This window comes from Chamaea fasciata, unplaced genomic scaffold (assembly GCF_029207755.1).
Source record: "Chamaea fasciata isolate MVZ Bird 193981 ecotype frontalis unplaced genomic scaffold, bChaFas1.0.hap1 SCAF_1, whole genome shotgun sequence".
In the NCBI taxonomy this organism is placed as follows: domain Eukaryota; kingdom Metazoa; phylum Chordata; class Aves; order Passeriformes; family Sylviidae; genus Chamaea; species Chamaea fasciata.
The window spans coordinates 133447422-133467833 of NW_027094086.1; the positions used below are offsets into that span (position 1 = coordinate 133447422).

Here is a 20412-nt window from a genome sequence, read left to right on the forward strand (position 1 = left end):
TCATATTTTCAAAAAGTAGTAATATTTTAATGAAAAAAATTCAGATTTAATGTAGAATTGATCACATAATTTAGTAACACAGAGAACAGTTATAAGTGCTTGCATATATTATCCATCAAATGAAATACATTCTTTAGTAGATTTTTTGCATCTTGTACTTCTAAAATAAACTGTTTACATAGAATGATAACTACTAGAATATGTGAAATAAATTCAATAATGCAATGCTTAGAACTTGCTAGTACAAGAAGAACATGTACTAATTTCTATCCACCTCCATTGTTACCTTAAGGGCAGCTCTCTCCATAGCAACTGAAAACTTTTCAAGGCAGCAATAAACTAATCCTCTCCAGCTTCCAGAGCACCATCAAGGAATTTTAAAAACATTGGACTTCCAGCAGCTAAATACTTCTGAGGATTCAGAAGGCCACAAAGCTAGATACACAAGCATTCTTTTTCCCTTCAGAAGGTAAGAAAATAACATTTAGAAAGAAATGCTCGTAATATTCTCGTAACAATGATACACATTTCTACTTGCTAACAGTAAAATATATCTAAACACCAAAAGATTTCCTAATATCTAAAAACATACTAACTTTTATCTGAAATGCCCATTTGAATTCAGCAGTTCTTTTATCAATTTTTAAATACTTTGTTAGCAGAGTTTCCTTTAAAATAAAACATGTGTATCATATTGCAGTTAAAAAAGAAGATGAATGTATATGTGGCTATTTAACACACGTGCATTATATCTGAATATGTATGTCACTGCCAGCATCTGTTCATCAATAAAATCAAAACTTCTGTGGAAAACAGAAGTGAAACTGCTTTATGTTTCTTGTGCTTTGATATTGAGATAGATTGCTGTTAAAGCAGAAGGAGTGGTTTATTAGGAAGGTTTGTGATGAGAGAGATTTATAGTACAAAATGTCTTTTGCACCTAGAGTTAACAAGTTAAGCTTGTCTTGTTTATTCACTGAGTTCTTTGAGTGAAACTATAACCTCAGTTTTGTATTTCTCCTGTCTGAGTAGTGATCACTAAGTTTTAAGTACATCCTTCTTTTTTTGTGCTGTATAGCTGGAGTTTAGTAATCTTGGTAAAGTGTTTTGACAATATAAACTGCCTTATATTATTGCTATGTAACAAATTTACTGCACATTCATATTAGTATCAGACTAGCAATATTTATTTACAGCTATTTTTGTTACTAAAAACTTGTTTTCATGATGAAATGGAAGTGAAAGCCATGGTATTTTCCTATTCTTACTGAAAAGAATTATTAGTGAATACAATAACATAACACTGAAATGAAAGCCATAGACTTTATTTTTAAGAAGAGGGAAGGGCACTTTGAGACAACCTCTTGTTGATAATTCTAAAGAAGTTTTGAGGCCATGCTTGTCTTAGTTTCCTGCTGTTCTGTGCTGTAAAGCCCTTACAGGCTCCCTGTTGTTCAAAAACAGCTTGTCACTGCAAATCAGCTTAGCCGACCAATTAATAAATCCTTTCGAACATATTGCATTCACACTAATTAAAGGGTTGGGGTTTTTTTTCCCCTTTACCTTTCAGATTCTTCACGTTTCCAGTTTAAGCTGTGAAGTGCAAACAACAATCCAACAATCAGTGCAGATCACGCACTGTGGGAAGAGGAGATGTGTTTTCTGACCAAGCATCCAGCTCTTGGGGTGGTATGTTCTGCTTTCATATTCAGCGTGCTCACTGCTGAAGGACAGCCTGGGGAAGAGCATGGGCAGGATGGCAGCAATCCTCCCAGCAGAGGCTCTCTGGTGGAAGTTTTACGCATTCTCTCAGCTGAAAACACTGAGCTCCACATGAACCACTCACGAGAACTGGTCAAAATGTTACTGGAGAGAGCTGAGTGCCCACAGCGGATTTATGGCATGCAAGAGGATTGTAATCTGGTTAGTGCTTCAATTAATGAGGGATATCTTTACAGGATCATCAGTGAGTTCTAACATGTTAGAGTGATACTGTCCTGAATATGATACCTAAACATGTAAAAAACTTCTTGTTGCAGCAAAAAAAAAAAAAAAAAATTGTCCCTGCTTTATTTAATTTTGAACTATTATTATTTATTGTTTGAGCTCATGAAGAGATGTTCCAAACATGACAGACATTCCTTTTAAAGTTCTGAAGTTTTTGTTTTCCAGCAAAAATTTTTCCACTGAAACCTGGTCTGACAGTAAAAGCATGAGCTTGAATTTGGGGCACAGGATTTCCACTGTGGAAAGACATAGTTAAACACTGGGGACCAGTTCTTCCGCTTTTTTTGTTATTGTTCTGGATTTTACTTCATAAAAATAAAACCCAGACAGGATTGTCTCAGACTTATGTGGCACTTCACTGAAATATTCAAGATTAAGAGGAGGGTTTTGTAAGCAGTTCAGGTCAAGGAAAATGAAAGGCAGAACAATGAATCTCCAAATCCAAATTGAAACTGGAAGTAGTCCAGGGTACAGTTGCACAGAGGGATTGGTTGTCTACTGGAGAATATTTTCAGAACTCAGTTCTGAGTCAATGAAGAAAGGACAGGGACAGTGTTACTGAGCAACTTAGCTGAAAGGGACGACAAAAGGCTTGGTCAGCCTTGGCTTTTTTTACTCTGGCTCTGGCCCTGTTTAGTGACCTACATACAGCAGTGTCACTTTATACCGCACTTATGAAGATGGTCTGAAAGGTGAATGTTTTTACAAAGTGCTGTTCTCAGCAATCTGCCAAGCCAATGGAGTGGGGAATCTTTTTATCCTGTGCAGTAGACAGCTGCTCTCTTTCTTGATCCTTTCTAAAAGTACTCCCCATTCTTCATATGAGCCCAAATGTGAAATTTCATACACAAACATTGTAGGTGCTTGTCATTGCCTAAATGGATAATATTTTATGAAGGAGATTATTCACACATGGGCAATTAATATACATCATATATGGGCCCAGACTGAAAATTGGCAATGTGTTAAATGTGACTATATAGTCCTCCTAAACTTCACAAAACAGGGGACTAAGTTTTTGTTTGTCCTTTTTGTTTTTCTTCTCGACTGGCATGGTTTCTTCTTGTATTTGTGATGAATTTCTGGAGAGCTTCCCACTGTGTCCTTGGATGGACAAAATATAAGGAAATCTTAGCTGTGGCTTACTTTGGTCAGTACTGCTGCTCTGTTCAGGCTTCATCTTGGAAATTTTCTATAGGAAGATTTTGAGGACTTTCAGCATTTTCAGTACTCCTCAGTGTTGTCTGTCATCTGAGTCAGAAACACTGTACACATCCTGAACTATCACAGTTTCTGTGCCAGCACCACAGGAATGTGGTTTTCTGAAAGAAAATCCTTGAGAGAGACGTGGCATTTTCAGTCACATGGAGCCCACGTGGTACTGTGCTGAAATCTTTCATCATGATATAACAACATTTGGTAAACCAGGACAGCAAAAACTGTGCGAGAAGCACTATCCTTCAAGTTCATCAAAATTTGAAACAGAATGCCCCACCTTAGCTTGGCATTTTCTTCCTCATGCTTGTTGGGAATCACTAATTGATTTCAGATTCAATTTCTGTTCTAAATCCAGGAGCCTGTTTATACCACATGGCTTTGTTTCAGACCTTTTTTATTTTTGTTTTTATGATATCTTTAATGGGCACTTAAAAGTAGTGAAGTTTAACACTTTCTTTAGTCCCTCTTCTGGTTTGTTTTTATGTAGTGGCTCGAAGTCTCTATGGGCAGAGGCTGGCAGCTATTGAATGGCATCTGACATTTCTTTATCTCCTAAGCAAACAGAAGTCATATATTTCTTGCACGGGTAAAAAAATTTTTTTGGAACTTCTGGCCATTTAAACAAAAGAAACTCAGACTTTAGTGCCCAAGATTTGGGCTTCTTTTTTTGTAGGAAATAAACATTTCTAAATCAAGGATGGATGGTTATTCCTGTAAAAATATTAGTAGCAGCAAAATATCCCTCAAACTAATAAACAAACAAACAAACAAACCCAACCTAGTGACAAACTACTTTATATCCTCTTAATATCCCTTCAAGGGTCACTCACCAGGGGCTACCCATATACTATGGAGTAACTGCATCTTTTAAAATGCATCCGCTTCCTCCTAATTAGCAATTTTCTTTTCAGTCATCTTCCTTGCAAGAGCAAATTATGGACTCACTGATTGCAATTTATCCTCAGTACATTTAAAAATCTTACAGAAATCTTTGAAAATCTTCCACTTCATGCCATATGTTTATTGTATTACTACTGAGTGTTCATTAAGGCTGGTTGACTGCCTTGAGGTCTTTGAGACAGAAAACAGAATAGACTCCTCCTAGTCCAAAGAGTAATTCTCAGAGACTGCATTAAGAAATGTTGATAAGCAATAGATAAGCAATGTAGGCAGGACAGGACACAGTGAATCATACTGTAATCTATCTTACTTATGTATATAAAAAGTTAATTTGGCTATCAATACTATTTTCTTTTTTTTTTTTTAGATTTAGATTCATTATTTTGAAAATTTTTGTTAGAATTCATATTAAAAAGTAGCAGGCCTCTCAGTTCCTCCAAGGAACTTTGGCTTCTGAACATGACAATGTTTGTTCCATTAACCCAGCTTCAGTGTAGGAAAATGAACTAATGTACACAGTGAGGTCCCACCAAACACATCATGCTTGTAGCCACAAAAAATTTATTCTGACAAACTGGATTCTGTCTGGATTCATTAATTTATTAGAGTGCAATGTTGATCCTCCCAAGGTATCTCATGTGTTGTCGTTTCTTCTCTGAAATGTACAGTTCAGCTGCTCTACTATTGTGGAGATTACCTCACACATCGATGACATGCTTGGAAAGGAGTCTGTTAAAAAAAACAGATACAGAATGAATAACATTAATTACAAGACCTCTTCAAGAAAGATTCTTTACTTTGGACTTCAGTGTCTTATTTCTCATAGCCTCAGATAGACCTCGATTAGTCTTCTGGTCTAATTTGCAGACTAACTTTTGTATGAGCAGCAAGTTTCTGAGAAGTGTCTTTATATCAAGCAAAAATTGAGAGAGAGGGTGATAGATAGATAGATAGATAGATAGATAGATAGATAGAGATATGTATGTGTGTGTGTATATATATATATATATATATATATATATGCACACACACACACACACACATTTAAAAATCTGTGCTCAGATGTAAAGCCTGCACAGGGTGAATATGTAATTTCAGTCCCTCTTGAAATGCATTTGAAGGACTAAATGGGGTTGAGACCTTGTGCTGACTCTCTGCACTGGATCTCATTGTTGCAGTTAACAGAATTCATTGAGAAACATAAAAATAGCTGTGTGATTACAGGCTCAATTATGTCTCTCAGCAGTGCATTGAATATGGTATAACTTCTGTTTACATAGTCTCAATTAACTACAGTTCAGCAACAGTTTTTATCTTATAATGTAAACACATATAGAATGCACAGATGAAAATATGAATAGCCCTAGCTCTTATCTAATATATTTGTAACCAGAAGCCTAATCTGCTGAAGCCAGTGGAAGGTTTTCATTCTCTACAATGATTGATCAGAATTATTCCTAATTGTAGGGAGTCTCAAACCATTAATCATAGAATTACAAAATAGAATCATAGAATAGTTTAAGTTTGAAAGGACCTTAAAGATCATGTAGTTCCACTCCCCCTACCATGAGCAGGGGCACCTCCCAATAGACCAGGTTGCTCAAAGTGCCATCTCTAGGACACTCAACTTTTCTTAAAAACAAAAGGGCCTCTGGAAAAAAAACTCCATGGTGTGATGTTGCAGCCATAGAACTGCAAAGAATTACCTGCACCCTCCACCTGCCATTCCATCAGCCTGCATCTGTGTAGTTTTGGATTTGATCCCTTAAATAAAGAAGTTGTATTCTCCTGTTGACTTTCCTATCTGTATTTGAAGATGCCTGGCAGGATGTCACTTGAGTTGATTTTCCATTTATTTTTATTTCTTCACAGTGCCTTGAACCAGATGCTTTGTTACTAATAGCTGGAGGAGATTTAGAAGACCATCTCAGTGAAGAAGTATTTGAAAGAATTTCTCTTATTCTTCTCTACTACATTCTTCATCGTAGAGATATGTGTTCTTCAGAATTCAGCTTGAATGATAAGGATTATAAATTTTACCTACAGAGTATGCTTAGTTTAAGACATGATGAAGACTGTTATTATTTTTCACGGAATGAAACTGAAGATATTTTAGCTGCAGTAAAACAACATTTTAAAACTTCTGAAAACCAGGTAAAGAAAACATATGTAAAAATAACTTCATCTTTATTATAGGTATAATGCCTTTATGCTAGGACAGAAACTATGCCAGTATCACAGTCCTCCAGAAGACTGGTAAATGAAAGTGTATGAGCACAGGCTGAACAATGGTATTGTGTTGTGTGTGCTGTTTAATGCTTTTCTTTGAGTTGATTCTGGCCTGTGCCACATTCACAGGGTCTGCTGTGAAGTTGTTGGGGAGATACTGCACTTTAGGGACCATTCCTAATAGGTAATTTAGATGTAGTTGCTCTGCTTAGGGCAGATGCAAAAGAGCACAGGTGTGGAGATGCAAGACCTTGCACTTGGCTCCAAGGACAGAAAAGTCTCTCTCATCTCTGATATTTGCTAGCATAGGTACACTACCAGTGATCTATGAGATCTATTTGAGATCTATCTATAAGTTTCCATTTGAGTTCTTCTCTCAAATAAGAACTGTAAAATAATGGAATAACATTCTAGAGTTCAAAGTCAAAGTATTTTAATGGTATAAAGCAGAACAGATCCATTACTGACTGCTACAGGAGAAATAATGAATTATTTTGCTGTGATGAAATCTTGCCTGGTTCTAAACTTCCATGTCTATCCAAAGCTGGACAGAATGAGGAGTCTGTCCAAAGATATGATGGTTTCCTTCAGTTGCAACACATACATTTTTGACTAATTATCTACCAGCATGGATATGCCTTGTGGAAAGATTGTTAAAGATAAGCTTAAAGCTGAAAAAGAAAAAAAAAAAGCATATTGAGTATTTTTGGCTAAGATCATAGTTTCTAAGTCAGGAAACATGCTTCGAGTTTTCTCATTGGTGTTTAGAATTCCATATTTCAATTAGGATCTATAAAATGATAGAATAAAATTCTAGAGTTCAATGTTGAAGAAAAACTTTTTCTTATCATGGGCAGTAAAACACATATTTGCCAGATTATAACTTCTATAGTACAGGTTGACCTCCTGTTTGTAGCCCCTTAGATGTGTCAATGTATTGAGCTGAAATTGGTTTATACAAGGCTCGAATTTGTCCTCTTCATTTCAGTAGATTTTAATTTACAGCCTACTGTAGTAGGGTTTTCTGCATAAAAAGAAGATGGGTAGGAGACCTGGCTGTGTCCAGAATGTTGAGGGCCTCCAGTTCCTCTCTCTGTCTTCTTTGTGTGGTCATTTCCCTGCATAAATTATTCATTGACCTTCTTTTGGTTCTGAGTCTTGGTGAACGTGACAATTTCCCAGGACTCCAGTGGTATCTGAGCAACTGTAAAGAGGCATTGGAGGGTATTTGGAATGTCAAGATAGAATAACAACCCATGAAATGCCTTACTGAGGGTTCTGTTTGTTTATGCTGGCTGTATAATCAGTTGTCAAACCTGTCCAGTAAATGAGACTTCACCACTCACTAATTTGAGGGAAAAGAGGTTTCTTTTATGAAAGGTACACAAAACATAATAGCATAATACTTAGAATCACAATACTTGAGTTGTGGAAAAGGGCCAGTGGTGCAGGGTACTCATGGAAGAAAAGCATTTTTAGTGGCTCTAGGTGTTTTGGTTTCACAGAGAATGTCCTCTTCTTTAGTCATAGCACTTAATATCATTTGAAATAAGAGATTAAATTTTGGGTTGTGACAGTTCTAATGTATCATGAATGAGCAAGAAAAGAAATGGCAGCCTCCTCTCTGAAGTGTTTAAAGCCTACATAAGGCAAGATGAGTATGTATGAAATAAATGACTACTGTATTGGCTCATCTAGCTGACTTTTAATTTTGTTAATATGAGTTAGAAAAAAAATTAAGGAATTTTTTTCCTTAGTTGTTGTTGTTGTTTCATTCAAACCCATATATTTGCAGTGTAAAGAAACAGGAAAGGGAAAAGGGAAGAAAATAAGAAAGAATGGATACATTTCTGGGGAACTGAGAGAGTTTGCAGATCTCCATACACATGGTTGTGTACCACTGACTACTGTTTTTTTTGGTCACTCAGCAGGAAAGTTACCCTTTATCTGCAAAATGATATGTTTCCATATTGTCCCCAGATAACTACTCCATAAAAAAAAATATTGATTCCATTGAATAGGTAGAGAATTAAAAACATTTGAAGATTTTTTTTCTGAAGTCTGAGATGAAGAGTTAAAGTCTGTATTATTTGAGCCAATTTCTAATGCTTTCACAAAAATTCCTCCCCTTTCTTCCACTTTCTGGAAGTAGATGTAGATGTAATTGGGGGGGACAATTGGAACAATAGAAACAGCAGGAAAATGCTAAGCAAAAATAACCTGAATGAAGGACTATACTTTTCCCCCATTAGACACTGAGTAAATGTTCAAGATTCTTAATTCTATGCCTGTTCTCCTGAAAATGTCCTTTGATTTGCTGTCCTGCTGGCAATTACAGCTTACATTTTAGCATTCTTTCTACTCTGGCTATCTGTGAAATTGTTCTCCCCAGTTTCTCCTCCTGTCACTCTGATTATTTAAATGGAAGTGAGCAGGACTGTCTTCATGCTGTTTTCTCCTGATTTCAGTGTGTTGATGTGAGCACTTTGGAGAAAAATGCTGATATAATGGACAGAGATGGTGCTGATGAAAACACTCTTCCACGCCTGACTGCTTTAATCCTTTCTCTGGCTCTCCAAGGAGTCTGTATGGGGAAAGCAAGTTTACCTTCCCCAGAATTCTTTATAAAATATATTTTCAGTTCTCTAAATAGCACCACCGAGCTCCAAGTGACAGGTAAGGTGGAGTATGCAAAATTCATTTTCTTCAGGAAAATTTATTGCTGGATTTATCAGAAATGCTACTTAACCATAAATAAATAGAAATGTAAGAGAGGTCTAAGTGGTCCAAAAATAACAAAACAGAATACCCGAAACAAAACAAAACAAAACAAATGCCGAGCTCTCAGCAGCAGCAGCAGCTATTAATTTCTGTAAAAGGTTGTGCCTGCTTAGCAGTTTAAGAAGCTACACCATCAATTCAGGGGCCTGGTATGGATTTAGAAGGTTGTTATAAGACATACACTTTTCTTTTTTTTGTGGCAACTACTAACAGCAACAGTTTACAAGCTTTTCAAAGCACTTTTCAAAAGTTCCTTTAAGTACGGATTAAAACAGATTAAGAAGTTGAATTGAGCATGGGTAAAAACATTTTTAACATTCATAGGTTACACAGAGGTGGATTGAATCACAGAAATAAATATTTTTTAAAAAATCCTTATCCCTAAACTGGGGTCCTAGTTTTTACTTATATAAACTGGTTTGCCAGCAAAGCCCTTCCTTTAAAATTGCCCAGCCAGATCTTGTAAAATAATTGTCACAAGAATGGATGGAGCCATCTCAGCACAGTGCTACTAAATAACTATATATGGTGAAATTTGGGCCCCAGTAAAGATAACAGCAGGAATGTATTTTTGGTGGAGTTAGGATGTCATTCAGAAAAAACAAAAAATTATTCTTAACCAGTTTGTTACAGAGTAAGTCTGTTTTGAGTCTAAGCTCATTATACTGTCCCTTTAAATTTATTTAAATTCTTAATAGTAACTTTAGGAAAGAGTAGGTATCTGGAAGCATAGAAAAAGAAAATTAGATTTTATTACATTTAGAAAAGAAATATACCTGCAGCTCCATTCACATCTGTTTGTTTAAGTAACCAAAAATAGCAGCGAAACATCTTACCAGAAACCTTTTTGTGAGATTCACCTTTAAGATTATACCATTTGCATTTTCTGAGTAACAAGATTAAAGAAATAAAAAAGGATTATCCTATGGAAACATTCCCATTAATCTAAATTTCTTTAAAATTAGTTTGTGGATGACTTTTTAATGGACAAATTAAGGTTTACAGGAATTATTACTATGGCTTCATTTGAAAGTGCAGGGGTGAAGGAAGGTGATAAGGGAGATAGGATAGGGCCTGCCCCTTCCATCAGCAGAAGCTATGAGGTACATTTGTGCATGATCTCAGGTTTGGGTTAGGCTCTCTCCTTCCTATTTCACTACTGTGAACAGGTATGCTTCCTAGTTAATCAAAGGAGAGAAAAAATTCACTGCCCTGAGCTGTACTTCTGAAGTGCAAGGGCTGCACAACATCCTGAAGATTGATTTCAGGACACCCTGTAAAGGATCTGTTTCCTGATCTGAATACCTGGCCGTGGCAGCTTAGTGTGAAGTTCCATTTACGAAGGAAAATTTTAAGAACAGTAAAGTTATTTAGAAATTAATAGATAACTTTGTCAGAGATGCTGATTAAATGAAGACGAATTGCCTTTCAGTCATATCTGTTTTCTTCTGAGACAGTTATAGGCAAAACATGAATGTGATATGCAAAGAAGGAAAGGCTGAGGATCTGGGTGTCTGGAACTTCCAGAGTTGTTAAGCAGAAATTGCCTCCAGTACCAAACTAAGAAAAAAGTATTAAAAATGAGGAATTGAATCAATGTTATAACAAACAAAAAGAAAAAGATATTGTCTTTTAAATATTTTGTCCTTTAAATGTGCATTTTCCCATGGTAACATATCTGTTCTCTAATGAATTACTAGAACTAGAACAACTACTAAATGTGCTTACAGCCAAAAAGACCTGCGCTGTAAATGGACAATTTCACAGTCACATAAGAAGACGTTACAGTATGGCAGTCAGAGATATTGGAAGGAGAAATACTCCAGTCAAAGGAAACCATACAAAAGGAGACTATCTGAAAGGCTATTTTGAAGATCGTGAAAGGAACACAGATTGGGACCAGGTTAATTTATTTTTATCTTATCATAGTGTTGGTGGCAGAATTTCACTGACAGAAGTTCAAATTGATTTGCAAACCATGCAATATGTCTGAGGTAAAATGTGTAAGTTTCAAAAAGGCATGTAGATATGGGTGAAAATAAGTATTTATATAGCTATATTTGTTTAAATACTATTTGGGGAAAGAACTTTGTGCATGTTGAATGTGCCATTAAAGTCACTGGGAGGGGTTAGCAATGGTCACATAGAATCAGGCGTTTCTTCAAGACACAGAGGACTGGAGTAACATGTCTTTGATGTTTTCATACTGTTGTTAGCAATTTCTTGTGGTTTTATGTCACAGAGTTTCTAGGACCCCTTAAATGACCTGGTAGAAAGGATTTTTTTTTTGCTCTAAGGAAAAAAAAGTAAATTAAAGTTTCTATGCAAGCTGTTTTTAAAAGACTTCTGTAAATTGAAGATTGGGCATTTCAAAACTCTTTTCATAGCTGTCTATGGAATCCAGAAGCCTTCTTTAGAAAGTATGAAGGCTGTAAAACAGAGCCTTAGCTACTCCCCAGTAACCTCTCTGAGGACTTTGAAGGACACTGGCTTATTGCAGGTGATTTTATCTTTATCCTATGAATTTGAAAATAAATAAATTTTGTTTATGGCAATGATCAAGATGGTAACTGACTTGCATCCTTTAGACTGGGAATCATTCCTTAGATGAAAAAGGAGACTTCAAAGTATATAATTTGTATATATATTGATGTATACATTTGAAATATATTCTTCAAAGAACACTTTTCTGTCGTTTTCAATCCTTTACCATTTATTTTAACTCAGTGGCAATGTTTCTCCTCCATTTAGGAGAACTGAGTGATGTACAATTGACTTTTTCTGTGTGGTCATTTTATGATGGGAAGCTGAGACAAATTTCCTCTGGTTAAATGCTATTCTGATAGATATTTATCTATATAATTGTATTGCATTTGAAATGCATACTCTATCAATATGTTTATTTCTTTGGAGCTGACCACAAAAAAGGATCATGCTGATCAGCATGATGAGGTTTTTAATGAGGTCTCAAAATAATCTTAAATTAAGGTCATTTGAAATGTGTTTCATATGAATTTTAAATTATGAAAGACAGAAATCAATAGTGATTCTATCTGTAAAAGAAGTAAAATTGTTCTCCAGCCATTGAAGTATTTTTAAAGCTCAGTTTCTGATTTCTTGAATTTCTGAGCCTGACTGTAACTCAAAAGATAAGTGTGCAGGGGCATTATCTGAGTCTTAGGAATCAACTGAGAGCCAAATATTCTGTATTTGTAAAAAATCACAAAGAAACATCTGGAGAGAAGATAATTTCTCTTCTGTATTAATTCCTAGTTTCTAAGGGGTTTTTTTTCCATTTCTGTTCCTCTTCCCTATGCCTATTTTCCTTGACATATTCCATTAGAACACTTCATGTTTCACTGCTGTTTTGCTACTTTTGTCTCCTGTTTTCTGCACCTGTGATAACCATTGTGCTTCATTAGTAACATACAAGCTGCTACATACAAGACATTGTTCATGACTTATGTTTGCTAACTGCATTAAGAGCTGTAATTTAATTTCTATATAGGAATATATATTTGAAACATTACCTCAGAAAAAGGGTCACTGCTTTATTTTAACGTCATCATTGTCTCTAAAATTAAAAATGTGCATTTATAAAGTAAGTGGCAGATGATCTAGTAAGATAAATAATCTTAAATTCCATTAAGCTGTGTCACAATGTCTATGTATTCATTTATTCTTCCTTATTAAAAAATGTGGATTTTGGAAACCCAAATCATCCATCCATCCATCCATGCATCCATCCAGTTTTTCACATGAAAATTTGTAAAATCAATGTGCTTCTTTCTTTGATATCATCCTCCAGGAGTACACACGTAGTTGCTTTTCTAATGGAGACAGTTCTCTGACTTCATATGTGAAAAAGCTTAAAAGGCTGGGGCTTGGAACTAGGAAAGATGCAGGTCCTTGTGCCCCATGTCTTGCAAGAACATTTTACAAAGTAGACCTTAACAGCTGTTTTTTATGTATGGGTGGACAGTTTATTTTTACAGGTGAGATTTTGCTTTTCATTGAAAATTCCTGGTAATAAATTCACATTTAAATTTAGGTTTATAGTAATCCTGGACCTCATCTTGTCTATTGTACTTTTTGATAAAGAGCCAACTTCAAAGTCAGATCAGGTTTTACAGAACCAAGTCCAGTTGAATTTTGAATGTCTCCAGAAACAGAGTTTATACAGTCTTTTTTTGAGAAACATGTACCAGTGCTTTATTGCCTTTATTGCCTTCATCTTGAGGGATGTCTTTATTATAGCAAATAATTAGTTTTGTTGCTGCAACTAATACCTTTCGCGTCTCATTCCTTTGCTGTATGCCTCTGATAAGACTCTGGTTATCTCTTCCCTCTAAACCACCTTAGACAGTTGAAGACTTCCACCAAGAATACCCACCAACCTTTCTTTTCCCAAACTGAACAAACCTGTGCCCCTCAGCCTCTCCTGGCACATCATGTGCTGCAGTTCCCAAGCTGTCTTGGTGGTCCTCCATTGGACTTGCCTCAATTTGCCAGTGTCTTGCACTGCTGGTTATTAAGCTCATGTGGACTCACTTGTCCTGAGTGGTGGGCAATATTCTTTCTCCAGTACCTGCTGGCTCTGCTCTTGCTAATGCAGCCAGTGTGCAGTTAGTGGTCATTGCCACAAGGGCACACTGGTGCCTCGTGTTCAGGTTTCCTGTCAGGACCCACCCCAAGGGCTTTTTCTGCCAACTGCCTTCCATCTGCACAGTTTTCCCCAGCCTTTATTGATGCATGGGGCTGTTCTGTGTGAAGCACAATAAGTTTTTCTTGGCTGGTTGTCATGAAGGTCTGGTCAGCCCATTTCTTTGTCTTGTCAAGATCCCTCCAAATAGCCACACCCATCAGCATTAACTTGTGGTCCCAGTTAAATTTCACCTATGAATGCCATCTGGTGCGCTCTCTTCCATTACTCAAGTTGTTGGTGAAGGTGTTAAATAATATCATCCCTGCTCTGACTGGTCAGCAATGCTACACATAACCAGCCAAAATCCAGTCTTTCAACTTGATACCAGTTATCAGTGTTCCCTAGTTCTAGAGTCAAAACCATTGCCTAGAACGGGCAAAATTAACGTCTCTTCCAATATAGTAGCTCCTGAATTGTCTTCATGATCTCCCTTGGCTTGAAAACAGAACACACTAGGTCCAGGTGACAAGATCACCCATTATCCTGAAGACTTGAATGTGGGTTTCAGAAAAAATATATCCGTGCTCAATTAATTCAGTTTCTTAGTGAACCACAAGGCATATTTTACTTCCCTAATGGATGAGCAAAGGCAGGAATATTTTGAGTTTTAACTGGGTTATTTAAAAGTAATTATACTTAACAGCATCAAAAGAGGCTTAAGCTTCAGTAATGAGAGAAAGAATATTTAAGAATCCCTTGAGTCTCAGATGCTGACCAATTTAAATGAAAGAAAATTATTTGTTTTTAAATATTGAATCACAGCTTATCAAATGAGATTAAGAAATGAAGATTAATCCTTTAAGTAAGATAACATATTTGATCTGGAGTTCCTCTATTTAAAAGTGTTTACAGAAATTTCAAATAGAATTTTTCTTATAACTGCTCATGTTTTTACTTGAAGTTTCATCCTGGAGAGGAAAACCCAATTCTTCATGAAAATATTTGAAACAGAAATGCTCCCATGAAAAATTGCTTCTTTTGACAAAGAGATGCTCCAAATAAGAACAAAAAGTAGTTGGAATTCTGAAGTACCTCTAATAATACAAATATTAAGCAATCTTTAGACCAATTTTAGACTATGTAACATCTAGTTTGCTGACGTGCCCTCATTTAATGAATTTAAAAAGCTAACTTATTTTCATAACATACTGAAAATCCAGTACAAGGATGAATCTCAGTATTGCTTTGATGTAGGAAGTATCTTGTATTAATAGTGCTATTACTGCAAATAATGTAGTCTCACAAGAACAGATAGGAATATAGTTCTTATTAGCGTTAAAACATTTTTCTTATTACATACAACAATAAAATACTGAGAGATATTATTTTGTAAGATCTTTATGACGTTAAGTGTCTTCAATAGAAATTGAGCTGCTTTATCCCAAAGATTCTGGTCTTTCTGAAATATATGGTAGTATCAAATTTACAAAGAAAAAAGTGAAGTATTTGAGGTAATTAAACTAATTTAAGCAAGAAAGAGTATAGATATTTAGCAGGTTTTTTCTAGGGCTGGACTTTCCTGTGTTATTCTAAGATTCTGTATTTAACCTCAAAATTAAATGCAGGTGTATGCAACATGTTTAGTAACTGTATATACTTTCCACAAAGGTTTGTTTCTCTGCCAATGAACTTGTGAAGATATTTTTGAAAAACAGTTCTTCCTCCATTTCTAAGGACCACTTCAAGCAAATCAGTCCAGCTATCATTCAACAACTTTTAAGTTGTTCATGTCAGCTTCCTGACTTCAAACAGACAAAGCTTCCACCAACAACTGTGGAAAGTGAGTTATGTTCTTATTAATAAATTATTATTTAAATTCAGATAAAGAGGTGCAAGGACTTCTGGAGACACTTCATTCATTAATAAATGAAAATGTGGGATTTATGCTGTCTATAATTTATGCATTCTATGATTTCATAGCACACATGTCAGATAGTATTATATTGAGGAGTGAGGGGATTCAATGGTCTAAATTTTATAGTATTTGGAATTCTATTTCAACATGTAAGGTTTCAAGCTTTATTTTCTTCATTTGTTAGAGGACTGCTTGATATTGCCAGAAGGTAGGCAGCAGCAGGTCCTCATCTATGGATTGCTGGGCAGTAAGGGCTTATTTTGTGAAATTTGCACCAGGTTTATATTATATTCATTGCATTGCCCTTACATATAGCTTCAAGGTTTCATTAGCTGGCATTTCATACCATGATGCGGCAAATTCTTGATGCAGGTAAGTTTTGCATGAATGCTACTGGTGTTTCAGCTTGTGATAATTAATAGCAGAGAAGCTTTGAGGATACTTTTGTGGTAAGAAAAACATCCATAAAAAACAGTAACAGGGCAGCAGGATCTGTGTGATAGAGCTGGAACAAGAACTGATTCAGAGTATAATTAGGTTGTTTGCACTTGCAGCCCTGATGTGCCTCTGCTTCCAGGGTTTTCTGCCTCATCTGTTCCATGGATTCCACTTCTCCTGTTATCTATCCTTAGTCCACCTTATAAAAGAAAAATCTGAATCTAAGGACTTCCTAATATGTTTTCTGTTTTGTTTTTTTTTTCTTACTTTAAGCAAATTTTATCTGGGGAGTGGTTACAAATCAAGGTGTGCTGATGTAATAACAGAGACATTAATTTTGGTGGAGAATTTGGGAGTCGGAAAGACCAAAAAGGAATAGTTGCCATAATTGCCTGCATGTAGAGGAACACTTTTTAGGCTACCAATCAATGTCTTCAATACCTTTATCCTGATATCTACATGGGCAGCTTTCGATGACTCGGTCTTTTTGGAGCTAGTAAGTTTTCCCCACATCCTGCTGCCCAGTGATCGTTATGGAACAGCACATGAATTTAAAAGCATGAAAGGACACATGTGGCTATCCCAGAAGAAAAAAGCATGGGAGAACACTCATGAATAGCCCAAGAATTGTTACAGTAGAAAGAGACATACAGAACAGAATGAATCATTATGGGTCTTCAACAGGCAGCAGTCCTTTCTTATCTCTCTGCTCATTACCTGAACACCTTGCAGTCTTTACTGCTTTAATCTTTTCTGTGCTACACAGATATGACCTTTTTTTTAGATCGGGAATCAAGGGACAAGGAAACAAGGGAAAGGAAAGGAACTTACCCAGGTCACATACAAGTTCATAAAAAATTCACTGTTAAGTGCGATTCTTCTGAGTCTAAAGCCATCAGCCCAATCAATGACATTTTAGTGATCTCATAAAGGTGAGAGATGAGAAAAATTCAACTATTCAAGTGCAGAATGGAATTAATAAGAGCCCTTTCTGCAGCCCTTTCCCTGTGCTTTTTGACAAAGTAAGGTTTCCATGACCACAGGGACACTTCTGTTGTCTTGGTACAGATAAAGGACTCCATATTTGACCAAGGTGTGACCTAGTGACCTGAGAATAGGCTCATTAGTTTTATTCTGAGCTCTATTTTACTGACAGGCTGTGCTGTTTTGGCTAAGTCACCAAGACCTGACATTCCATATATATCTACTATACTCTTGTGTTTGGATGTGCAGTCTGTGAAATTAACTGTCTGATTTTATGAGGTGCTCAGCACTTGCAGGGCTATTGAAGTTTAAAACATTAAGTGACAGTTTTAAATATTTTGGCATTAATTCCTTTATGTATGTTTCTCATCAGTGTTTTACCTCCCATTATAAAACTTCTATAGAAATTAATTTGCATTCATGTTGTGCAAAAGGTTGGAAATGTGAGCAGCATGTAACTCTGAGGAATTATAAGACTAACATTCAAAAACATTGCAGTAATCTGAAAAAAAAGGCTGGTGGTCCTGGTGTATTAACTGAGGGGATGTATTTCCATAGCAGATGTGTAAATATAATTTGGACTGACATGTTTATGCTTAAATTAGATTGCTACATTCATTTGAGGTTTTAGGCCTTCGTTTGTTTACAGAAAATGATTTGGTTAAAAATGTGGTGTTGACTGTAAAGATACACAGGTGTGGCATGTGAGAATATAGAATCTCAAGCATTAATCTGTTAATAGAGGAAGCAAAATGCAGAGCTGTATTCACTGCAGTGCTCTGAGTTTCTCTAATTTGCACAACCACAGTGTTTAGCTCTTAAGTTCTGAAATTTGGAAGTACCAGACTATAACATGTAAATCCTGAAAAAATGAATATTTCTTGGGCTTCTAATTCTGTCATCTGTTCACACGTGACTAGAAAAATCTATGTGGCTGTTGTGGCATAACTCCAAACAGAGGCTAAATATGAAGCAGCCACTTGCACACTACCCCACTGCCTCCCCCCACAGGGGTTGGGGAGGAGAACTGGACAAAGGCAAAACTCAGTTTAGTAATTGAGATAAAGTAAAATATTCATGCTACTCCTCCTACTACTAATGCAATTAGTAATGGAAAGGAAGATTACAAAAAAAAAAAAACCAAAAAAACCCAAAAAGAAAAACAAAAGAAAAAAAAAAAAAGAGAGAGAGAGAGAGAACCCCCAAGACAAACAAGTGATGTACAATACAACAGCTCATTGACTGATGCCCAGCTCACCCCTGAGCAGCAATCAGTCCCTGCTGGCCAATTCCTCCCAATTTTTACACTGGGCATGATGTTCTGTGGTGTGGAATATCCCTTTGGCCAGTTTGGTCAGCTGTCCCAGGTGTGTTCCCCCCACCCTTCCCCAGAAGCCTGTGCAACTCCTCACTTTCAGAGCATGAGACACTGAAAAGTCCTTGGCTCAGGGTAAGCATAGCTTAGCAACAACCAAAACATCAGTGTGTTACCAACATTATTCTCATCCGGAATATAAAACATTGCATTGTACCAGATACTATGAAAATTAACTAAATCCCAGCTGTAATCAGACAGTGTCACAGTGAGTTACTTCTCCTGTGTGCTTGTATATAGAGGTATGAAAAAACAAGGTATGAAGGTATGAAAACCTTCAAAAACAATTACAAACACAAAACAAATAGAAATAGAAACACAAATAGAAATATTGGATGATTAAAGGTGCCCTTGTTTTGTTTCGTTTTCCCCTACAGAATATGGTTACAGCACTGTTGCTGTTTTACTTATTACTGTTGGATCTATGTTTGGTACAACTCTCATTTTATTTAACTCCTGTCAAGAAATCTATACACTCATTTTACAGCTGTTTGTCGGTTTGGCTGTTGGAACCCTTTCTGGAGATGCATTGCTACATCTTATTCCTCAGGTAAGCAACAGACACTTCTGTGCTTTTAAAATGTTGACACGTGTGTGTGTGTGTGCACACATGCACACACACACAGAAAGGTTTAATTTAAACCTGGGTAATACTCATTAGTTTATAAATAAAGCTTTCCATAAAATCCCCCTCGCACTCCAATTCCATTTACACTCTCTATCTCAGAGAGAGATTAAAACTAATAATTAGTAGAAATCCATGATTGATTAATTCAAAGAAAGAAAGGCTCCTATTTTTCAAAAAAAAATTCAGAAACCCCACAAGTCCTGTGCAAGGCATGCTCTAGATGGGTATTAATTTCTTTCATGAGGCAGATTCTGTAACACATTTTAACAGAAATTGTTCTAAGGTTGTATGAGGCATCCACAGTCCCCTCCACAGATGGCTCCAGAGAACCAGGCACTATTAGCCTAATTAATCCTGATGCCTAGAACTGTAATAAAATGTGTGGCATGATCTTTTCCTAAATTCATAATCTAAATTTTAAGAATAGGATGACATGCAAAACAGAACCAAATTTTCCATTGTGTATTCTTTTATTTTTAACAGTCTCCTCTGATATGACACAGATGTTATGAATAGACTTCTAGTGGTCACAGAAAGAGAGCTTCATAGCTTCACTTAAGATTCCGGTTAAAATTTTCTTTGTGCTCAATGCATCATCTCTGGAAGCAAAACTGGGAGAGTGGTTTAAGGAAGGCAATTCTCACTGAGTGTCAGACAAATGTATTTCTCTCAGCAGCACCTTTTAAATGTGAAAGTATTCTCCTTCATCAGTTTTTAGTGGTGTACCCAGTAGCCTTTAGAGCCCCCACTTTCAGAGCAAAGGAGGGCTGCTGTTCTGTGACACTAGGAAAAAGAAGGAAGCACACCCACCAACAGAAATGCATTTTTGCAATAATTATGCATTAATTAATTTATGTGTATTTTCATGGAATCACAGAGTTACAGAATTGCAGAATACTTAGTGTTGGAAGGGATGTCTGGAGATCATCTAGTCCAATCCACTACCAAGGCAGGATACCTAGAGCAGGTTACAAAGGAATACATCAAGGAGTTTTTGAATGTCTCCAGAGAGGGAGGATCCACAACCTCCCTATGCAGCCCATGCCAGTACTCTGCCACCCTCAGTGTAAAGAAGTTCTACTTCATGTTGAGTTGGAACTTCTTGTGTTTTAGTTTATGGCCATTGACTCCTCATCTTGTCGCTGGGCGCTGAAAAGAGTCTGGCACCACTCTCTTGGGACCTACCCTTGAGATATTTCTATGGATTAAGGAGATCCCCTCTCAGACTTCTCTTCTCTAGACTGAACAGGCCCAGTTCCAGTGGACTGTCCTCATACAGGAGATGTTCCAGT

General features: G+C 36.4%; 1 protein-coding gene across 3 annotated transcripts in view; it reads left to right on the forward strand.

The window, feature by feature from the left end:
• Window positions 1-341: 341 nt before the first annotated feature.
• The window catches only part of SLC39A12 (solute carrier family 39 member 12), a 34974-nt gene continuing 14903 nt past the window's right edge, over window positions 342-20412 (forward strand). The window contains exons 1-7 of one of the 3 annotated variants that reach the window (XM_066198654.1): window positions 342-469; window positions 1571-1923; window positions 5998-6279; window positions 8823-9030; window positions 10836-11038; window positions 15449-15620; window positions 18870-19042. In XM_066198654.1, the coding sequence (XP_066054751.1) occupies window positions 1654-1923; window positions 5998-6279; window positions 8823-9030; window positions 10836-11038; window positions 15449-15620; window positions 18870-19042 (1308 nt within the window). In that variant the 5' untranslated portion in view covers window positions 342-469; window positions 1571-1653. The remainder of the gene's footprint in view (window positions 470-1570; window positions 1924-5997; window positions 6280-8822; window positions 9031-10835; window positions 11039-15448; window positions 15621-18869; window positions 19043-20412) is intronic. The other 2 variants (XM_066198646.1, XM_066198637.1) reach the window with 2 other exon arrangements.